Here is a 20,274-nt window from a genome sequence, read left to right as displayed (position 1 = left end):
TGTCATTGTGAGCATAGCTGCATCACTGCAGATCCTGTGTTCTTTTAGAAAAAAATGTTTTTTTCTTAAATATGGACTTAGACTGCACAGTATTTGAGTCTCAGTGTTGATCCTGGAGATGAATGCATAACTTGACATTAATTTTGTTAGCCCCCTTCTTTTCTCTTGGTCTTGGAGCTTGAGATACTAAACTCAGGATAGGGAAATATGTTGAAAGGCACTTTCACAGGGGATGCTAAGCTGGCATCTGCAAGATTGACTTAGACCTTAGAGGATGCAGAGAAATACCTGGTCCTCTCTGTGGGTTGTGGGCTCCGAGAGTGCCCACCAGTAAGGTCTACAATTCTAGCATCACTTTGGGGAACTGGAGGCAGGGATTGAACTCATACTTGAGGACAGTACCCACCTATGGATTGCAGGACTTGAGGGGAAAAGAGTGATGTGGAGAGGAATAATTCAGTAGTTTGAAGCCAGAGAGGTGACAGCCAGGACAGATTGGTAAAATAACTGAACACTCACTGGGTATTTCTCATAAATTTTGGGATGGGGAGCATATTGAAATAACAGAAGATTTCTAATTATTAAAATCAAAATAAAGCATCAAAAATAATCATCTGAGACCTCTTTGTTATTCCCAAATTCACATTTCTAACTGACCCTATATTTTGAACTCCATTGCTCATATATACAGTATGCTCTCGTGTCAGGTTAGGGGTTTCGGATGGTGAGGACAGCGATGTCTCTCAAAAGCAGGCACTGGAGACAAGGCTCATGGCGCAGGTCTAATTTGATTGAGGCTGGGTTACAGCTTATATAGTGGGCTCTTTTTTGGTTCTTGGAACTATACTACTCAGGCAGCCTCTAATCAAAGTGGCACTAGCTAACTGCACTATGCGGGAGTAGGGTAGGAGAGGGCAGGTCTCTGTGCTCATAGCTTGTCTTCTGGGCACACAGTGTGCTGTGACTTATTCCGGTGAGGTGGGGTTTCCCAACTAGTGGGCCTTGGGGCCGGGAGCTCAGTAGTCCTGGTCTCTACCCATGCCAGATCCCACTGGTACTTCCACTGTTTTGGTCCGGGCATGGCTCTGTTCTCAGGCGTCCCTGAAGAAGGCTATGAAGGCAGCTGCTGCTCGTTGTCTACCCACAATGCTCCAGACACTCTTTATATTCAGTCCTTTTGTTAGAAGCCTTATATTTAAGAATGAGCACAGGCAGCTTTGCTGGAGAACAAGACTCATTAACATTAAGCAATACCTGTAAGTCCAATCATACCTGGTTTGGAATCTGGACTTCGTGCAATTCTTATGCCATGTTATTCCCTTAGGTTATAATTTAGGCTGCTTTAGTATTTGTTCTCTCCCATATGTCAGTGTGTCTGTGTTTCTCTAACCCTGAGGCTCCCTGTTTCTTGTTTGCGGCATTTGTCCTTGCATATACATTTATCTTCACAGCTCTTGACCCATTTCTAGCTACCAGCTATATGCACAGTTATACTCCTGACTTTGCTGACCAGGTTCTCAACAAGTATTTGTTTCATGAATGAATGTTCCTTGATAAATCATTGTACATGATGATATCATTGTACATGATAGTTTCCAAAGTGCCCTGGGCTTCATTCACTTTCTACCAGACGAACTCCTTGAAGTACTCGGGACATCCATGCACTCTTGCTCAAGTTAGTCTCTCAAAATGAAGGACCCTTAGACTTAGTAAGACACAGAGCCAAGATGTTATTATCAAAATGTGTATCTAATTAAGATTCCTTTCCATCAGTTTACACTTTGTTTTCATTTCCAGGGATTTAGAGCCCACCTGTCCTCCTTTTTTTTCCAGAATCAAAAACTGCTCTCAGGATATTATTTGATATCTTCACTAGAAAGTATAAGTTATTATCTTAACATGTTATATATCCTAGACGTATCTGCACTTTTATTAGCACAAAAAAAAAATAATGGTTGTTATTTAACTTTCAGTTGGTCAGGTTTGTGCTATATTTAATCCTCAGATTAGTTCTACGAGGTCAGAACTGTCATTCTCATTTTACAGATGCTAAAGCTAGCAAATATAAATTAAATAACTTGCTTAAAGAAAAGAAGTATTGCATGGAGAATCCAGGCTTTCTGAACCGAGACTCCATGCTGTGACTATGGCAATAGCAAGATTTGGATTGGTTCACATTAACAAAATGAAGTTAGACATTGTATTGTTAGGTTTGGTAAGCATGATATCCATCTCTGAAAGTATACCTCTAGTCAATGCCTACCCTCATGAATAGCAGCAATTCATGAGGCCAGGGACGCCACTTTCCTTGGCAATATCCCAACCCAAATAAGGACAATCAAGCAGAATTCTTTTTTTTTAAGGCCACGTATTTCTGGATTACAACTGTGCAGCTTTGAAAAACAATAGCCTCTAGGGACGCGTCTGAAAGCAGGACTCACAAAGTCCTGGCATTTGCATTTGAAAATGTCTTCTTTAAAGACCAATAAACAGCTGTATTCATTAGGGAGTTGTGCTATAATCCCTCTAAGAAGGTCGAAATTAAAATTCTATCAGAAACGCTGCTTTAATTTTTCTCTCTTAAATCATCTTTCAGTAGTTTTTGTTGCTGCTGTTTCGACTGGTTTTCTAAACTGAAGCCCTGAGTCGCTAAAGCTCAGCAGGAAAAGGAGCAGGTGTGTATGTGTGGGGGTGGCGGTAAATCAGTTCATAGTTGCTATTTTATCTTGCTTTAATATGTGTTTTCTTTTTGTAGTTCAGCCCAAATTTAAAAAAAAAAAAACCCTCTCTGGATGCTCACTGAAATATTGTTCTCTAGAAAGAGAATTTTCCATTAAAAAACATCTCAGAAGTCAGCCGGTGTTTTATTTAAAGTTTAAAAGCAACTACATGCTTCTTCATCCATTCTCCTTCTAAATCATCTGTTTTACTAATATTCCAAAGGCAAATGCAACTTTAACAATGATAACTGCATTTCTACAAAAACATCTTCAGTGTGTTGCTACATATGACTAAGTCTATAGGAAATCAAACCACATCAAGTATAGCTCTAAAATTTTTTGAGCTGATATTTTGATCATAAAATCACAACCTTAGCAGATACATACAAAGTGACCTCAGATTTGTGGCATGATGGTAAATATTTAACCACAGTCTTTCCAGGAAAAAAACAAATAACAAATCCTGATTTACAGCACTTGCCAATGGCCATGGTGTAAATATTACCACTGTAGTCAATTTCAAGCTACCAATGTGACATTGCTGAAGAAGGCAGAGCTGAGAAGAGAATCAACACCAGTCTGCACACCACTGGGTCTAACAGCCCTGACAGCCACGAGTTTTCATCAAAACTTGTAGTAAGTCTCCAAAGTTGCCTTTTGGTCAGATGTTACTAAAGGGATGCAGATGAAAATTGTGCTTAATTGTTACCCAAGCCCCAGAGTCCAGCTGCCAAGGCCCTCACTCCATTTTGAAGTTACTCTTTGTGTTACCTTGGGTAAGCTGTGTAACTTTTCTGTGACTCTATTTCTTCATATGTAAAATGGTAATGTCTCCTAGGATTGCTGTGATGGTTAAATGAAATTGTGCATGAAAATGCTTAGAAGAGTTCTTGGCCCAGAGCAGGCTGTAATAACAGGCTATTAGTAATAAATGTTGGGTATGGTTTTTCCAGGATTTACAATTCCAACTGTCAGAATGTTTTACACACATTATCTAAATCTTCTAAAGGTCATTAAAAACCGTCCTGCTTGATAGCGGTACTCTGAGAGGAGCCAGTTACAGAAAGAGCACTGTTGGAGGTCATATCTTAGTTTCCAGTCCCAGTTTTGCCAAAGCCTAGGTCTGTGACCCTCAGAAAACCAGTTTACTTCTCACAGCTTTAGTTCTCTCATTAATGAGGTGCAGAATGTAATGATCACCCAGCCAGCTGCAGAGGAGGTAGCGAGACTAATACGAGATATGAAACTAAGAGCCCCTGGAAAATGGTACAAATTTGGATATTATTATTATTAACCCAATTTAAAAATCAAGATGCCATGGAAGTATTTAGATAAAATAGTGAAATTGTTGTACCATTTGAGTAAAAATTGGGAATGATATAGTGTTAAAAGCTGGGATGTTTTTGTAAACAGCAAAAACAAAATAGAACAAATAATTCTATTGCAAAGCAGTTAAACATTTTTTTCCTTCACACCAAAGAACAATTTTCAAATGAAAAAGAACTATACTTTGAAATGTAACATATGTTTGAATGAATTTGGGATCATGGGGAGCTAAGTTAACAAAATAATCTAAGGAATCATAATTTTCTGGGAAGTGAAAAACAACAGAAAAAGTAATAAATGTGTCATGTAATAATTTATCAAATGAAAGACAAGATAGGCAAGCCAAAGAGTTAGCATTATGCCATTATAAGATGAATAATGTAAATCTCCAAATATTTTTTTTAAAGGTAAAAGGTACAAATAAATATAAAAAATAAAATGTCAAGCAGATTGAAGAAATCTTAAACATGTTCAGTCAACTTGTGAATTATAAAGAGCACACATGAAAATGAAGCAGCCAGGAAATTATAGGAGCAGCAGCAGAGTTTTTTTTTGATTTGCACTTTGAATCTCTGGTTGTTTAGAGGAATCTTGTACATTTATATACACTCGGGGAAAGTTAACCAAGAAAACAATTCTGCATAAGTTAAAAACCGAGAAGTGTGCCTGTGATTTTTTTTCTTCTTAATTTATGATGTCAAACCATAATTAAACAGAGTTCTGTTCTGGAGACGAAAAAAAACAAAAACGGAAACACTCATGTAATATAGTCCTCAGCATGCCCCTTTCTGTCAGTTATTGATGAAAAGTCTCATTTTCTGATATTTTAAAGTTCAGTACATGATTTAGGAAGATTTCCAAGTTTCCTTATTTATGGGGGAAAAGTTAAATGAAAGGCTGAGTATATAGTATTGTATCTTCCATGAAAGGTGGAAAGAAAAATATGAAATAAAAAGTTGTAATAAATCATTGGAAATATACATAAGAAATTCATGAGTTGGAAATTTGAGTAGATTGGGACATGGGAGGAGCCAAGACTTTTATGAACATTGTTTTAAATTATTTTATTTTTAATCATGTGAATGTGTTATCTATTAAACCTCCCCTAAGTTCAGGCCTGACCCGGGCAGGACACTCACGGAAGGGAAGAGGCAGGGTGGACGTCCTCACTATCCGTGTTCTGTTTCCTGTCCCACCCTGCCATGTCTCATTGTTCAGCAATATGCTGAGGAAAGGCAGGAAACCATGGGGGTCAGAAGTTCTTACAAGACTGGTGTGCTTGCTGTCATCTATGTGACAAGCACCCAAATGCTGGCTATTTTCTCCCCTGAGGAGCTTTCGATGGCCCTCCAGGGACAACTCTCTGCACCTAGACGGCACCTTGAACATGGTATGTTCTCTGGTGTTTGGGCTGAATTTTCGTGATTCCTAACCTGGCTCTTAAATCAACAATCACCCCATGCAGCCTCTTTTTTACTTTCTGAAGTGAGTATTCTTTGGTCAATTCCCTCAAAAGGCTCCTACTCTACCTGTCTCATGATTTTGAAGAAACTCAGTGCCTTTTCCACGCTAAACTCTGGAAGTGCGTGTATCTCCTTCCATAGGTCCTTCTTATCTGGGAATTCACAGTAGTCCTAATCATCCTGCCACCTTTACCTTTTTGAGATAGGTTGTTTAACATCATTCCTAGTCTCTACCCATCGTAACAGTAGCATGACTCCATTAATCAGGTCAAAAATATCTACAGATAGTGTCAAATGATCCCTGGAAGACAAATTGGCTACTTAGAGCCACAGCACAAGGTTAACAACTCTTTTCAAGTAAATCCCCATTTCCAAATCTCCTTACCACTCTGCTCATTATGCGGCTAAGTGATGAGGTTTAGGTGATGAGCAGGCACACATTTAGGAATGCTCCCTAGCAAGCCCGCACAGCTCCCATAGATGCATCTCATGAGAATGTGTGGGCATGTGACACCCATATTCTCAGAGGGAACTCTGAAATCTTGAGGTAATAGGAAAATCCTTATATCACAGAAAATCAGCATAAGCCTACATCTGTATCTGACATTTAAAAATCTAGGCCTAAGACAGTGATGGTAGGGGGAGAGAGGACTTTAATTTGTTCATTTTATGACTTTGTTGTCAGACTATTTTTTGACATTCAAGCATTTGAATTAAACATTTATGAAGAAGAACCTTTTAAATTTTAGTACGATTCTGATTTTGGTTTCCTGACTAACATATGCTAAGTTCATATTTGAGATAAAGAAAAGTCAAGAAGGAGGAAAAAAGGTAGAGAGGCAAAGAAGATACAAGGGAGAAGCAGCTAAAATTTACCTTGTTTCATCAATATAAACAGCTTCCAACACAGATGCTGCATATTCAATGTTCTTCTTTAAGTCTACGACGTTAACATCACCTTTTTCCAGCTGCTTCACTAAGCATCTTAGTCTATTTAAAAAAAGTAGAAAAAAGAGAGAAATTTAAAAAGACATTTATTGTAACTATATGGGAAATAGTCCAATATTAAATGTACAAATTAAAGAAAACATTTAACATTTTTTTAGGCCATCAAATAAAAATATTTTCAGGGATTTTTAGATGATTTCCAACACTAAAACTTAGGGTATGATGACAAGTTAAAAATTTCAACAAGAATATTTGACATTTCTCCATCTATAAGAAACATGTTATTTATCCATGGAAAAAAGCCATACCTAGATTAAAACTTCTTATTTAGGAAGCTATAAATTATTACTTTTTGAACCACATATTTTTATATGATAAAATATTAGCAGACAGTATTGAAAAATAAATAGTGTACTAACAAATCTTATTCATACAGTCAGCAAAGCAAAAAAACACAAAAATATCTACTAAGATAGGTTACTTAGAAATAAAAATTAAGCTTGGCTTTGAGGCTTGCATGAAACACTGCATGTGATGATAATGGACCAACACATAGAGTGTTTTGAGATTTTTGTAATGCTTATGACCCAAGTACATCATACTTAGTGAAATTGCCTTTTATGTGCGAAAGTAGAGTTTTACAGTTCTGCAATGGCTTAAAAATATACCACTCATGTATTCTTCTTCTGAAAATTACTTGATACAGCTTGGTTGTTACTGGTTATGTGATGTAGTTTTAAAAACAATAAGCCTCCCCTTCTTTCTAAATAACTGAACTCTTATTATTTGAGTTAGCAATTTTCTCCACTAAAAAACTACATTTTCCAGGCTCTCCTGAAGCTATATTCAGGCCTAAGAGAATAAAGGAAGGTTGTTGAATAAGACTTTCAGAACAACTATTTTGAACAGGGCTAACTCAGCTGAAAGGGGCTCTCTTTTATCCGTTGCCTTTTCCCTACTGCCTGGAATGCACTGAAACTGTGTGAGGTCCAGCAGAGGAGGAGGATGGAAGTGGCCTGGATCCCATGTTGTGAATCTCTCTGAATGAAATCACCTACCTCTGGACTTATTCCATTTAAGATAAAAAAATGTTGCATATTAGGCACTATTATTTTGAGATTTATTTATATGCAGTGGAACCCAATCCTACTGATAAGTTAATAAGAAACGACTTAAAATAAATAACTCAAGAATGGATAAACTATCACAGAAAATGAGAGGTAACATTGGTGGGAAACTACCCACAACTGCCCTTCCTAACTCATGACAGCCTGCCCCTGTTCACAGGGGAATCATCCCATCAGCAGACCACACCTGATGAAAGCTGGGACGCCAAGAGGCTCCAGTACTCGCACAATGGACATGCTCTCTCACACACACCTCTCACTATGGCTTAAAAAACAATAGCAAAATTGCTATATCATGGGGGGGTATAAACCTATAACCTAACAGAAGAAAGTTCTCTGAAAAAAATACCCCCAAAACCATTATATCCCAATTAGAAAATCTACTTAGGTAAGGTTATGACTTTGTAAAACCATGACTACACACACACACACACACACACACACACACACACAAACTTACTATGTCAACCCAAAAAAAACTGGAAGGAAATATATACTTTTTGGTTACTAAGCCTTCTTTCTCCACTATCTCCTCTGTATGCAACAAACTTCCTTTGGTGAGTACACATTTTTATTGACATAAAAAGATTCTAGTATTTTAATGTAAAAAGATTATTTACAATTAGGGCAACAGGTTAATTAAATAATTTATATAATTATTATTCCAGTTGTGAATTTGCTTTTGTAATCTATTTACACATAAAATAATCCCCAACAATCTTATTTAGGCTATTATTTCACTTTCTTTATAAATAATACAAGCCAAACATCTTCATGAATCATTTTCAAATGATCATACCCTCTCTAAACTGGTGGTTTCCAAAGTATTAAAGGTTTACTGTATATATCTGTACAAATTTTTAATTTCTTTCTTTCTTTCTTTTTTACCCTAAGGCCACAGTCCCCATCCTGCCAAGAACATTAGAAAGCTCCCAACCCATGGCCTCAGCCTACACCCAGCCAAGTCTACCCACCGGTTAAGTTCACCCTTCTGGAACCTAGGGACCTCCAATTCTCTGTAGCTCCTCATTTAACCTATGGTAGTTTGTATTTTATCCAGAGTTTCTGTGTGTTTGAAGAATGTGTGTATGTGTGTGTTTGTATATGTCATATTTTAAATTTTTTAATGAAGGTAACTATAGACTGCATACTTCCTAAACATTTTATGAGCAAATTCTCAGAATTGAAGAAGAAATCACAAAGTCATGTGCATGAAATAAACAAGTAAATTTTAATAAAAACTCTTTTAATTTAGTAAAAACTCTTTTAAATAATCATATGGTTTCTTTCATCAGAGTAGGCAAACCAAGTGAAAAACAGTGTTCTTAATACTAGTTAAGTATATTTTTCTGATCCCTGAAGCTTAAGAACATTGTGCTAGATGTCCTATCCTGAGCAGTTTCTGCCTTAGTTATCTATAGATGGAAACTTCACTAGCTACTCTGCTTGGTAGCAAAACAATTTAACAGCTGTTTCATCAAACAGCATAGACCAGCTATTTATAAGCAGATAATTAGTAAAAACGGCATCAAAACCCCAAGTCAGCTTAATAACTATTTAGCATTTATTACTGCACCTGGGGCTGTGCAGAAAATATATGAGTACATGTAAAATATATGTGAATACATACATAAGGACAGACACATATACATATGTGTATATGATATATGGGTACCTGTACATACATTTCAATACCTGTCTTCAAGATATTTGCAATTTCTGGGGATGGAATGATATATGTAAATAATGTGGTCAAATGTTGAATACATACATATCTCATTTCTTCTTTTACATAAACCTCAATTTCCAAATTAATTTCATCTCTTCCTCAAAAACTCTCACATCCTCTTATATTCAAGCTCTTCTGTCTTATTAAAATCTCTGTCACCATATTTTATTTTTAGTTGTCTGAATCATGTTTAATTATTAGGCATATCTGGGATGCTACTTATAAGTCTTTTAAGGATCTCCAACTATTGTGATCTCTTCCTACTTAGAAACTAAGCCATGTTTCATTTATTCCTCATTAACAAAACTGAAATTTCTCTGGCTTCCATTGTAATATCAATTTTTTGTATATGTTTTTTTCCAATTGTTTTCTCATTTAATAAAAAAATTAAAAGGCATGCAAAGAAGCAGGAAAATTGATCCATAATGAGGATAAAAGTTAATCACTCAAAATTGACCAAAATATGACAAAGATGATAGAATCAGTAGGCAAGGATGTTAAAACAGTTATTAGAATACAATACTATAAATGACATTATGCCAATAAATTCATCAACTAGGGCATAACAAAAAATTTTCTAAAAAAACCATAAGCTATCAAATTGCAAAAAGAAGTAGATAAACTGAATTTACAGTAAAAACCTCTCACATAAAGAAAACTTCAGACCCAGATGGCTCTATTGGTGAATTGTGACAAACATTTAAGGAAATAATGATAGCTAATCTCTACAAATTTTCCAGAAAAGTAACCCCAAGTTATTCTAGAAGGCCAAAATTACTCTTATTAACGAAATTAGATGAAAACATTACAAAAAGAAGAAAAAAGGGGGGAGAAGGAGAAAGAAAAGGAGGGAAGAAAATAGCAGCAGCAGCCACTGACCAGTGAATATACCTCATGAACAAAAATATTAAAAGTTCTTAATATCTTGGTAGATCAAACCCACCAATATATAAAAGAATATTGTATCATAAAATAAATCTATCCTAAGAATGCAAGGTTGTTATAAAATTGAAACAATAATCAATGTAATTCACTATATTAGATACTAAATAGGAAAGCCATATGATCATCTCAGTAAATACTCAGAGCATTTTGCAAAATCAAACATCAATTGCTAATTGAAAACTCTTAGCATATTGGGAATAGAGGGGAGCTATATCACTGATAAAGTCTATAAAAATGTACTGCTAATGTAAATAATGTTAAAGGACTGAACATTTTCCTCCAAACATCAGGAATACAGCTTTATTCCCACCACAGCCAGTCATCATTGTACTGGATTTTTTAGCCAATGCAATAAGGCAAGAATAAAAAGCATCCAGATTGGAATAGAAGAAGTAACTGTCTTTCAAAACAAAGAAATAAAAGGCATCCAGATTGGCAAGGAAGAAGTAAAACTGTCCCTGTTTGCAAATGGCATGGTATTGTACATAAAAAACTCTAAAGAATCCACTCCAAAACTACTAAATCTAATATCTGAATTCAGCAAAGTTGCAGGATACAAAATTAACACACAGAAATCTGTTGCATTTCTATACACTAATGATGAACTAGCAGAAAGAGAAATCAGAAAAACAATTCCATTCACAATTGCATCAAAAAGAATAAAATACCTATGAATAAACCAAACCAAGGAAGTGAAAGACCTATACTCTGAAAACTACAAGACATTCATGAGAGAAATTAAAGAAGATACCAATAAATGGAAACACATCCCGTGCTCATGGATAGGAAGAATTAATACTGCCAAAATGGAAGCAATCTACAGATTCAATGCAATCCCTATCAAAACACCGACAGCATTCTTCAACAAACTAGAGCAAATAGTTCTAAAATTCATATGGAACCACAAAAGACCCCAAATAGCCAAAGCAATCCTGAGAAGGAAGAATAAAGCTGGGGGGATAAGGTTCCCTGACTTCAAGCTCTACTACAAAGCCACAGTAATCAAGACAATTTGGTACTGGCACAAGAACAGACCCATAGACCAGTGGAACAGAACAGGGTCCAGACATTAACCCAAGCATACATGGTCAATTAACATATGATAAGGGAGCCATGGATATACAATGGGGAAATGACAGCCTCTTCAAAAGCTGGTGTTGGCAAAACTGGACAGCTACATGCAAGAGAATGAAACTGGATTATTGTCTAATCCCATACACAAAAGTAAACTCGAAATGGATCAAAGACCTGAATGTAAGTCATGAAATGATAAAACTCTTAGAAGAAAACATAGGCAAAAATCTCTTGAATATAAACATGAGCAACTTTTTCCTGAATGCATCTCCTTGGGCAAGGGAAACAAAATCAAAATTGGACAAATGGGACTACATCATGCTAAAAAGGGCACTATCAGCAGAACAAAAAGGCATCTTAAAGTATGGGAGAATATATTTGTAAATGACATATCTGACAAAGGGTTAACATCCAAAATATACAAAGAACTCATACACCTCAACACCCAAAAAGCAAATAACCCTATTAAGAAATGGGTGGAGGATATGAACAGACACTTCTTCAAAGAAGAAATCCAGATGGCCAACAGGCACATGAAAAGATGCTCCACATTGCTAATTATCAGGGAAATCAAATTAACACCACAATGAGATATCACCTCACACCAGTAAGGATGGTCAGCATTGAAAAGAATAGGAAAAACAAATGTTGGCGAGGTTGTGGAGAAAGGGGAACCCTCCTACACTGCTGGTGGGGATGTAAACTAGTTCAACCACTGTGGAAAGCAATATGGAGGTTCCTCAAAAAACTAAAAATAGAAATACCATTTGACCTAGGAATTCCACTCCTAGAAATGTACCCTAAGAATCCAGGGTCCCAGTTTGAAAAAGATACATGCACCCCTATGTTTATCGCAGCACTATTTACAATAGCCAAGCAATGAAAGCAACCTAAGTGTCCATTAGTAGATGAATGGATAAAGAAGATATGGTACATATAAACAATGGAGTACTATTCAGTCATAAGAAGAAAACAAATCCTACCATTTGCAACAACATGGATGGAGCTAGAGGGTATTATGCTCAGCAAAATAAGCCAGGCGGAGAAAGACAAGCACCAAATGATTCCTCTCATCTATGGAGCATAAGAACAAAGCAAAAACTGAAGGAACAAAACAGCAACGGACTCACAGGACCCAAGAATGGACTAACAGTTGCCAAAGGGAAAGGGACTGTGGGGATGGGTGGGAACAGGGGGATATGGGGAATAAGGGGCATTATGATTAGCACACATAATGTAGCATGGAGATCCAGGGAAGGCAATATAGCACAGAGAAGACAAGTAGTGACTCTAATAGCATCTTACTACACTGATGGACAGTGTCTGTAACGGGGCATGTGGTGGGGACTTGATATTGAGGGAAACCTAGTAATCACAATGTTGCTCATGTAGTTGGATATTAATGATACCAAAATAAGAAATAAAAAAGAAGTAACTGTCTTTCTTCACAGACAACATGACTGGCTAAGTAGAAAATCTGATGGAAAATATCAAAAAGTTTCTAGATGTAATAAATGATTTTTAAAAGTTTGCCATATAGAAAAATGATAGAAAAATCAGTATTCTTTCTATATACTAGTAATGGGCAATATGATATTAAAATGAAAAGCTGTACCCCAAAAAATGTGAAATTCTTAGACATAACTATGACCCCTTATGTACAAGCCCTATACACTGAAAACTATAGAACATGGCTGAAAGGAATTGAAGTAGCCCCAAATAAAAGGAGAGATGCACCATGTTCATGGACTGAAAGACAATATTCTATATATAAAGTTATAAAGTTAAACATGTATCTACCATATGACTCGATCATTCTATTCTTGGTGGAGATAAAAATAAACATACGTCTTTACAAAGAATTGTACACAAACACTCAAAGCAGCCTTTTTGTAAGAGCTTCAAACTGGAAAGATCCCAAATGCTCATCAGTGGGAAAATGAAAAACAGACTAAAGCATATCCATCCAAATAAGTTCTACATAGCAATACAAAGAATCAATTATTGATACAAATTACATGAGTGAATATGTAATAATTATGCTGGGTGAAATAACATATGTGCATACAGAGTGATTACATTTATATAAAATTTTAGAAAATGCAAGCTATCCTTATGGTGACATGAAGCAAATCAGTGGCTGCCTAGGAATGGGGGAAGTGGAGATCAGAGAGGAAAAGAAGGGAAGGATTACGAGGAGAGCAAGAGGACTTTTGAGGGTATTAGAAATGGTTGGTGATGGCTTCATAGGTGTATGTATATCTACACTTAGCAAATTATAAGATTTAAAATGAAATATGTAATCAGAAAAAGGATACATGCTAAATAAATGCTTCTGTTACATATCTTCATTTTTCTTAAAATTTATTAAAATACTTAAAATTCTAATATATAGTATCAAGAACTTGAAAATATATGAAGCTGCATTAAATTCTTAATAATCTTATCTCAGAGAGAATGACACTAGTCTTTGATAATTCATAAGACTTTTAAAATCAGCCTGAATATTATGTACTGAACAGACTTTGATCTTAGCTTTTTCGAGTGACTCCTTACCTTCTAGTGATCAGAACACTTAAAAGAAAACAGAAATGAAAATAGAAACACCATCTTTGAAAATAATTGGTTGGTCCTGTGATTCAATCAAGCATTTGCAGAAGAAAAACAATATTTACCTTTGAACAAACTGAGCTGTAGAAAGTGATTGAATATTTTTTAATTCAAATATAGATCTGCCACTTTCCAACCAAAAAAAATACTCACTATATAATGATCTAGCTTTCATAACCAAGTACTTCAAATACTCTAAGGTTACCTTTTCAGATACTGCTATGACCTATATAACTAAGAATATTCTCATACTGAAAAATCCTGTGTGTCTATGTATGGCTTTATTAATTCTAGGATATAAAATGCTCAGAATATCTCCAGCCTATAAAGTATGAATAATAAATAAGCTAATAAATCAAACTTAAAGGAGATTTGATAATCATTATGTTCATATCAAGGTCCCCATTTGTGATCTGATTGAAATACAAAAGTGAGAAGGATATGGTGGTAAGAATGTCATGTTGTGAAGCAGAAGTAAATCTGAAAGAGTAACAGAGACATTAACATTAAAATATGGCCATAAACAGGAGTGCACAAAAACATACAAATAGGGACTATCAGAACAAGAACTACAATAATTTTCAGTAAATTCTGCTTGCCTCTGATGCTAACATGATGTAAAAAATGATAATAAGTCATTAAATAATGAGATTGTTTTGTCTACTCTGTAGGTCAATGCTAGAAAATTAAATTCTAACCTAAGTAAGAAGGAAAACTTAACAGATTTACACTCTTTTAAAAACATTCTTCCTTCACATTTCAAGCAAATGTAACTATACAGCTCCTTGATACCTTTATTTTGTGGGATAAATAATTCCTCCAACAACTGATATCACTGAATAAAGTGGAAACAACTGTATGACAAGTATTACTAGCTTGTAAAATATGCTTATTTTCTATATTTAAAGAAGATAATTCTATTAAGATGGAGAATATGTGATGGAAAAGTTTTTTTTTTTTTAAGTTAAAAGGGATATATAATTATTCCCCCTCTTCTTCCAATATCTCAATTTAGGAAAACTATTTATCACTGTACTTCAGGAGTAACCCTTTTATTACAGAAATGGACATTGCATAAGTCCCAGCCCACTGAAGAATTCCTTTTAAGTACAGAGAAACAAAAACTCAAGCAGTTAGGAATGTTTTCAAGATCAATTTTTTTCCTCCTTGTAGGCAAAAGAACAGTAAGACCATACTGACTCTAAGGAAGGAACCAATCATTTGTGCCTGATTAATGTTACCCCTCCGGGATAGTATAGGGTATGTGGACTCAGTATTATCTTTAAAATTTTAGTATTAATTATAATAAATATCATATTAAATATATATGTAAATTTATAAAATATGTTTTATAAAATATTTATAAAATATGTTTCATAAAATATATTCATTTATAAAATATATTTTACATTACATGTATATTTGTATATTTTTAAATACATATTCAGATCTCTGTATTCTGACAAAGATAAGGTAGTGACTTTCACCTACAAGTAAGTCATTTATTTAAGCCAGGGAAGAAACATTAGGGATAGGGAGCACACACAGCACCCACTGAGAACAGGTGAGCATTTCATGTCAATCTCTTGGATCTCGGAAAGCACACATGTAGCCTTGAGCTCAGGTAGCCACTCTGCACTAAGCATCTTTTACCTGTCCCTCCAGATGCACTCTTCTGGGCTCCACCCTGCTCCCTGTCCCGAGAGGGGCATCTAGAGACTACGGCAGGCAACCAGTTGGGTTGCACAACTGGGAAGCATCAGCACGAGTAGGTGGGGGGGCAGAAGAGTGAAGTTGGCGTCATATTGTTCTCTTCTCCTAGAGAGTCGCTACTCCCAGAAGGTCATTTGTCACCCCGCAGAGTTCTCTTTCCAGCTCTTCCTGCTCCCTGCTATCATGAGGGATATCACACCTGTGGAGCTCCAGGTTACTAGCCCAGATGTACTGCATTATCCTGTCAGTTCCCTACACTTGTCCAACTGTAAATACTCCCTTTATTAATTGCTCCTCAAAATACCCATTTTGACTGTGCTGTATTTTTTGCTTAAATTATTTCACACCTCCTGCAATGCCATCCCCTCATACTAGAGACTTTGAGTACAGTTCTATGGAGTGCTGAAGACTGTGGAGACAGGGCTTTAAAGTGAGTGGGGGCTCACCCTACATCTATTTACCTTTTTCCTGGTATTCATGGAGAGGACTAATATACTGGAGAGCTTCCAGTTTTCTGTAGTGATCAGCATTAGAATGAGCTCTGGTCCATGGAAATGGCACAAAATGTTGAGAATCACCTGCTTCATAGGAAACACAAGAGAACCATGAAATCAAATTGCCACTCTCACATTGGAGGAGCAGGATTCTTGAAAGGGGTGTTTATGGCAGACGGATGTTGATTGTCAGGTTGGAGAATGTGTGGTATAATTTTTAAAATTAAAAAGAAAGAAATAGGCAAAAGGAGATTTGAAATTTGCATTTAATCCTGATAGATTAAAAAATGCCTTTATTACTGTTCACCCCTGAAACATATTAACATAAAGGGATTGAAAAGGTAAAAAAAAGCTACAAGGAAATAGAACAGGAAAGATAATAGCAGAGAAAAGTTTGTAACACATTTTTGGAAAAATTAAATAGTGAGACATGGTAATAGGCCTAGTAGATACCAAGAAAGACAACAATGCAAAGTGCTTGCAAAGGATGATTACAGAGAAAAGCAAGACAATATCCAGAGAGCAACAAAACAGCTCAGGAGGGACACCCAAGATCTTATAATGCAGAGATCTGCCTTCAGATCTCAAAACAGGAGGGTGATAATCCTTTTAGAGCCTTCAGATTCCTCCTTCCACCTAAGTAGCTGCAACTATCTTTACCTATCCCTATAGCAAACCAGGAAAGTAGGCAAAACTGCCAGATTGAAAATGTGGGGATTAAATGAAAGTCAGCATGCTGAATGATGATACCCCAGGTTCCTTTTTCCCACCTATTTGCAAAATGGAAATTAGGGGATTCCCTGCTGGGGAGACTGAAAGGCCCCAGAGAATGAAATTTTAGAAACAAAGAGTTCACAACTTGCTTATTTCAGTAAAGCCCAGCAGATGACAAGCATCACCTACATATAGAGAGATTCTAATCACTTTTCAGAGCTACATTCTTTAATATGAATGGGCTGTCAATGGTGAACAAGCATTGAAGGATAACTCCAATATGAAAGACATTGGCAAATATAAACAAAATAAAGAAACTTGGAGGAAACAGAGTTAATATAGAGACCAAATAAAATCCTTGAAAAAAAATTTCTGAGAAAAGCAAGAGAAGAATTCACCTATGAAATAAAAACAGATGCTACTTTTAAAAATGGAGTAAATGGTGGTGAAAGAGCTCTTGGAAATTAACACTAATGAGTTACATAAAAATGTCAACAGAATAGGTAGAAGAAAAAGTCTAATATCTCATAAAGTGAACAAAAAAGCACAGAAAGATGGATAAAAGAAGAGTAAAGATAAGAAAATAAGAGGGCCAGTTCTGGAGATCTAATATCCATCTAACCAAAGTTTTAGACAGTGTTAATAGAGGAAATTATCAAAGAAAAATCAACTTCTCAGAATTAAGACTCCATTTTGAAAGGTACATTTTGAAGGGCCCCCACCAGTAAGATGGCAAACTTCTGGCTTCTCTTTGGGGTCCTCGGTTCCCGCCGGCGCCACCTGAAGCCCAATCACCTCTCGATCCCCTCCCAATCCCAGCACCTAGCCAACAGCCACCAGCCCTGTAGAAGTAACACCACAATCACCCCATGCCCCTTCCTATATAACCCAGCACCTTTCTCTAATAAAGCGGAACTCTCCAGTGAATTGCTGCTGTGTGTCGCTCCTTTCCTTTCATTGGTGCTGAAACCCAGGAGACCGGACACCCCAACAGGGCCCCGTCTTCCCTCCGACACCAGCAGCAGCTTGCCCTCGTCCTCTTTTTCCGGCGCTGGCTCATCACACTCACCACTCCTCTCTGGCCTTTAGGTAAGTTTTCCCCCCGGAGTGGGCCACTCTTCCCTGAGCTATCGCAGTGCCATTGACCGTGATCATCCGGCAAGGCCCTGACGCTCGGGGACGAGGAGGGAACTCATCCCGCCTTAGGCCTTCACGGCTGCGGCGGACCCTCAGGCCCCTCCTCCAACAGCCATAAATCCTGACCTCAGACCTTGACGGCTGTGGGAGACCCTCAGGCCCCTCCTCCAACAGCCATAAACGAGGTGACGCCTTTGCGGATGAGAACGCTCCCTTTTTTCCCCCCTGCTCCTTCTGTTCCATCCACTGAAATCTGTTCTGTCTGCCGAAAATTCCTAGTGCTAGGTACCTCGTGACTCCGGCACTCTGCCTTCTTAGGGAAGTCTGGGTGACGACCCACACTTCCTAAGAAATTCTGACTCGTATACGAGTTTCTGCAGACCACCAAGGATCATCGGGGACGCCCTTTGTCTCCTTGTGGTCTGCTTCCAGTCCGAGGATCTCCGTTCGTCTTCCCCTGTTTGTCTCCTTCTCTGTCCTTTAGCCATGGGAGCCTCCTCATCCCTCCCTGAAAGTTCACCTCTTGAATACCTGCTTAAGCATCTAGCTACCCTCTCCCTGATGCCTGATATAAAACCAAAACTTCTCCGTAAATATTGCTCCCAAGATTGGCCGACATACCCCCTAGACAATAGCAGCCAATGGCCCGCAGGGGGAACTCTTGATCCTAACATCACTCGTGATCTTTTTAACTACTGTCAGCGCCTGAAAAAATGGAAGGAGATTCCCTATATCGAAGCTTTTTGCCTCCTAGCTCAAAATCCCAGCCTCTGCACCACCTGCTCCCCGCCCCAAGTTCCCCTGGCCTCCAGGCTGCCTCCCTCCCCTCCACACACTCCCAGTCCCTCTTCAATTACCTTTGACCCAGCTGATGAGCCTCCGCCATACAGGCTTCCCCCTTCGGCCCCTCCCCCTTCTACAACCCCTCCACCCTCCGCAGCCACTGCTGCCCCCACCCCCACAGAAGCCTCCCGTCCTCTCCCTTCCCCCTCTTCACCTACAACAGCCCCTCTCCCTTCCTCTAACACCACCGCCGCCGCCGCTGTCCCCACCCCCACAGAAGCCTCCCATCCTCTCCTTTCACCACCATCTCCTCCCCCACTTCACCCCCTCCTCCTCCATCCCACTCACCTCCCCCCTCCTGCAGATCAAGCCTGAGCCTTTCAGCCCCTCTCTAACTAAGTTCCAGGAGCCTCCTCCGTCTTTGCCCCCTCAGACTCCATCCCGAGGGCCTCCCAAAATTATCGTGTCTTTGCCCCCATCACCTGTTTCCCCCGCACAGACTGAGCCAGAACCCTTCAGTCCCCCTCAGACTCGGTCCTGAGGGCCTCCCAAAATTATCACCCCCCTCCGGGAAGTAGCAGAATCCGAAGGCATCGTGCGCGGTCACGTCCCTTTCTCCTTAGGAGATTTAGCCCAACTAGAGAAACGCCTAGGTTCCTTTTCCACTTATCCCACAACATACATCAGGGAGTTTCAATGGACCCTCCAGTCTTACAGCCTCACACATCATGACATTTTCATGCTCCTGGCCAATACTCTCCTCCCTGAAGTGCGTAGACGAGTTTGGGACTTCGCCCAAATGCAAGCTACTGAAACCCACAGGACTGACCCCACCTATCCCCCTGGCCCCACTGCTGTCCCCAAACAAGCCCCACACTGGGATTATAACATCACTGTGGGTCTCCGCTCTCGAGATATTTTCGCCTCCTGCCTAATAGCAGGTCTGAAAAAGGCAGCTTGTAAAGTAGTCAATTTTCAAAAGCTCCAAGACATAATTCAAAAGAGAGACGAAATCCCCTCCGAGTTCTTAGACAGACTCACTCAAGCCCTATTACAGTATACCAGCCTGGACCCAGAAACACCTGAAGGAAGACAGGTCCTTATGACATACTTCCTAGCTCAAAGCTACCCCGACATTAAAGCTAAACTCAAAAAGTTAGAACAGGGCCCCACTACCCCACAGACTGAGATCCTAACAGTGGCCTTTAAAGTCTTCCATAACTGGGAGGAGGAGAAAGAACGCCGTAAACAAAAGGCTGATCAGGCCAATTTCCAAATGTTGGCCCAGCTGATAAAACCACAACCTGGGCGCCCCTCTACAAACAAGCCCCCCCCCCCAGGAGCTTGTTTCAAGTGCAGAAAAGAGGGACAGTGGTCAAGGGCATGCCCCTCCCCCAGATCTCCTACCACCCCATGCCCCAGATGCCACAAAAAGGGCCACTGGGGGTCTGATTGTCCAACCACCCGAAGGGGAGGCTGGACGAACAACCC

The 20,274-nt window shown here is 38.4% G+C and overlaps 1 protein-coding gene across 9 annotated transcripts in view; it reads right to left on the bottom strand.

Annotated features, from left to right (window-relative positions):
* PDE1A (phosphodiesterase 1A) overlaps nucleotides 1-20,274 on the bottom strand; it is a 339,079-nt gene that overhangs the window by 95,884 nt on the left and 222,921 nt on the right. For 8 of the 9 annotated variants that reach the window (XM_073218588.1, XM_017660167.3, XM_073218587.1 and 5 more), the window contains one exon: nucleotides 6,386-6,499. In XM_073218588.1, the coding sequence (XP_073074689.1) occupies nucleotides 6,386-6,499 (114 nt within the window). Of the gene's footprint in view, nucleotides 1-6,385; nucleotides 6,500-16,116; nucleotides 16,136-20,274 lie in introns of those variants that run through there. The other variant, XM_073218593.1, reaches the window with a different exon arrangement.

This window comes from Manis javanica, chromosome 12 (genome assembly GCF_040802235.1).
Source record: "Manis javanica isolate MJ-LG chromosome 12, MJ_LKY, whole genome shotgun sequence".
Lineage (NCBI taxonomy): Eukaryota > Metazoa > Chordata > Mammalia > Pholidota > Manidae > Manis > Manis javanica.
This window is presented reverse-complemented; position numbering and strand designations above follow the sequence as displayed.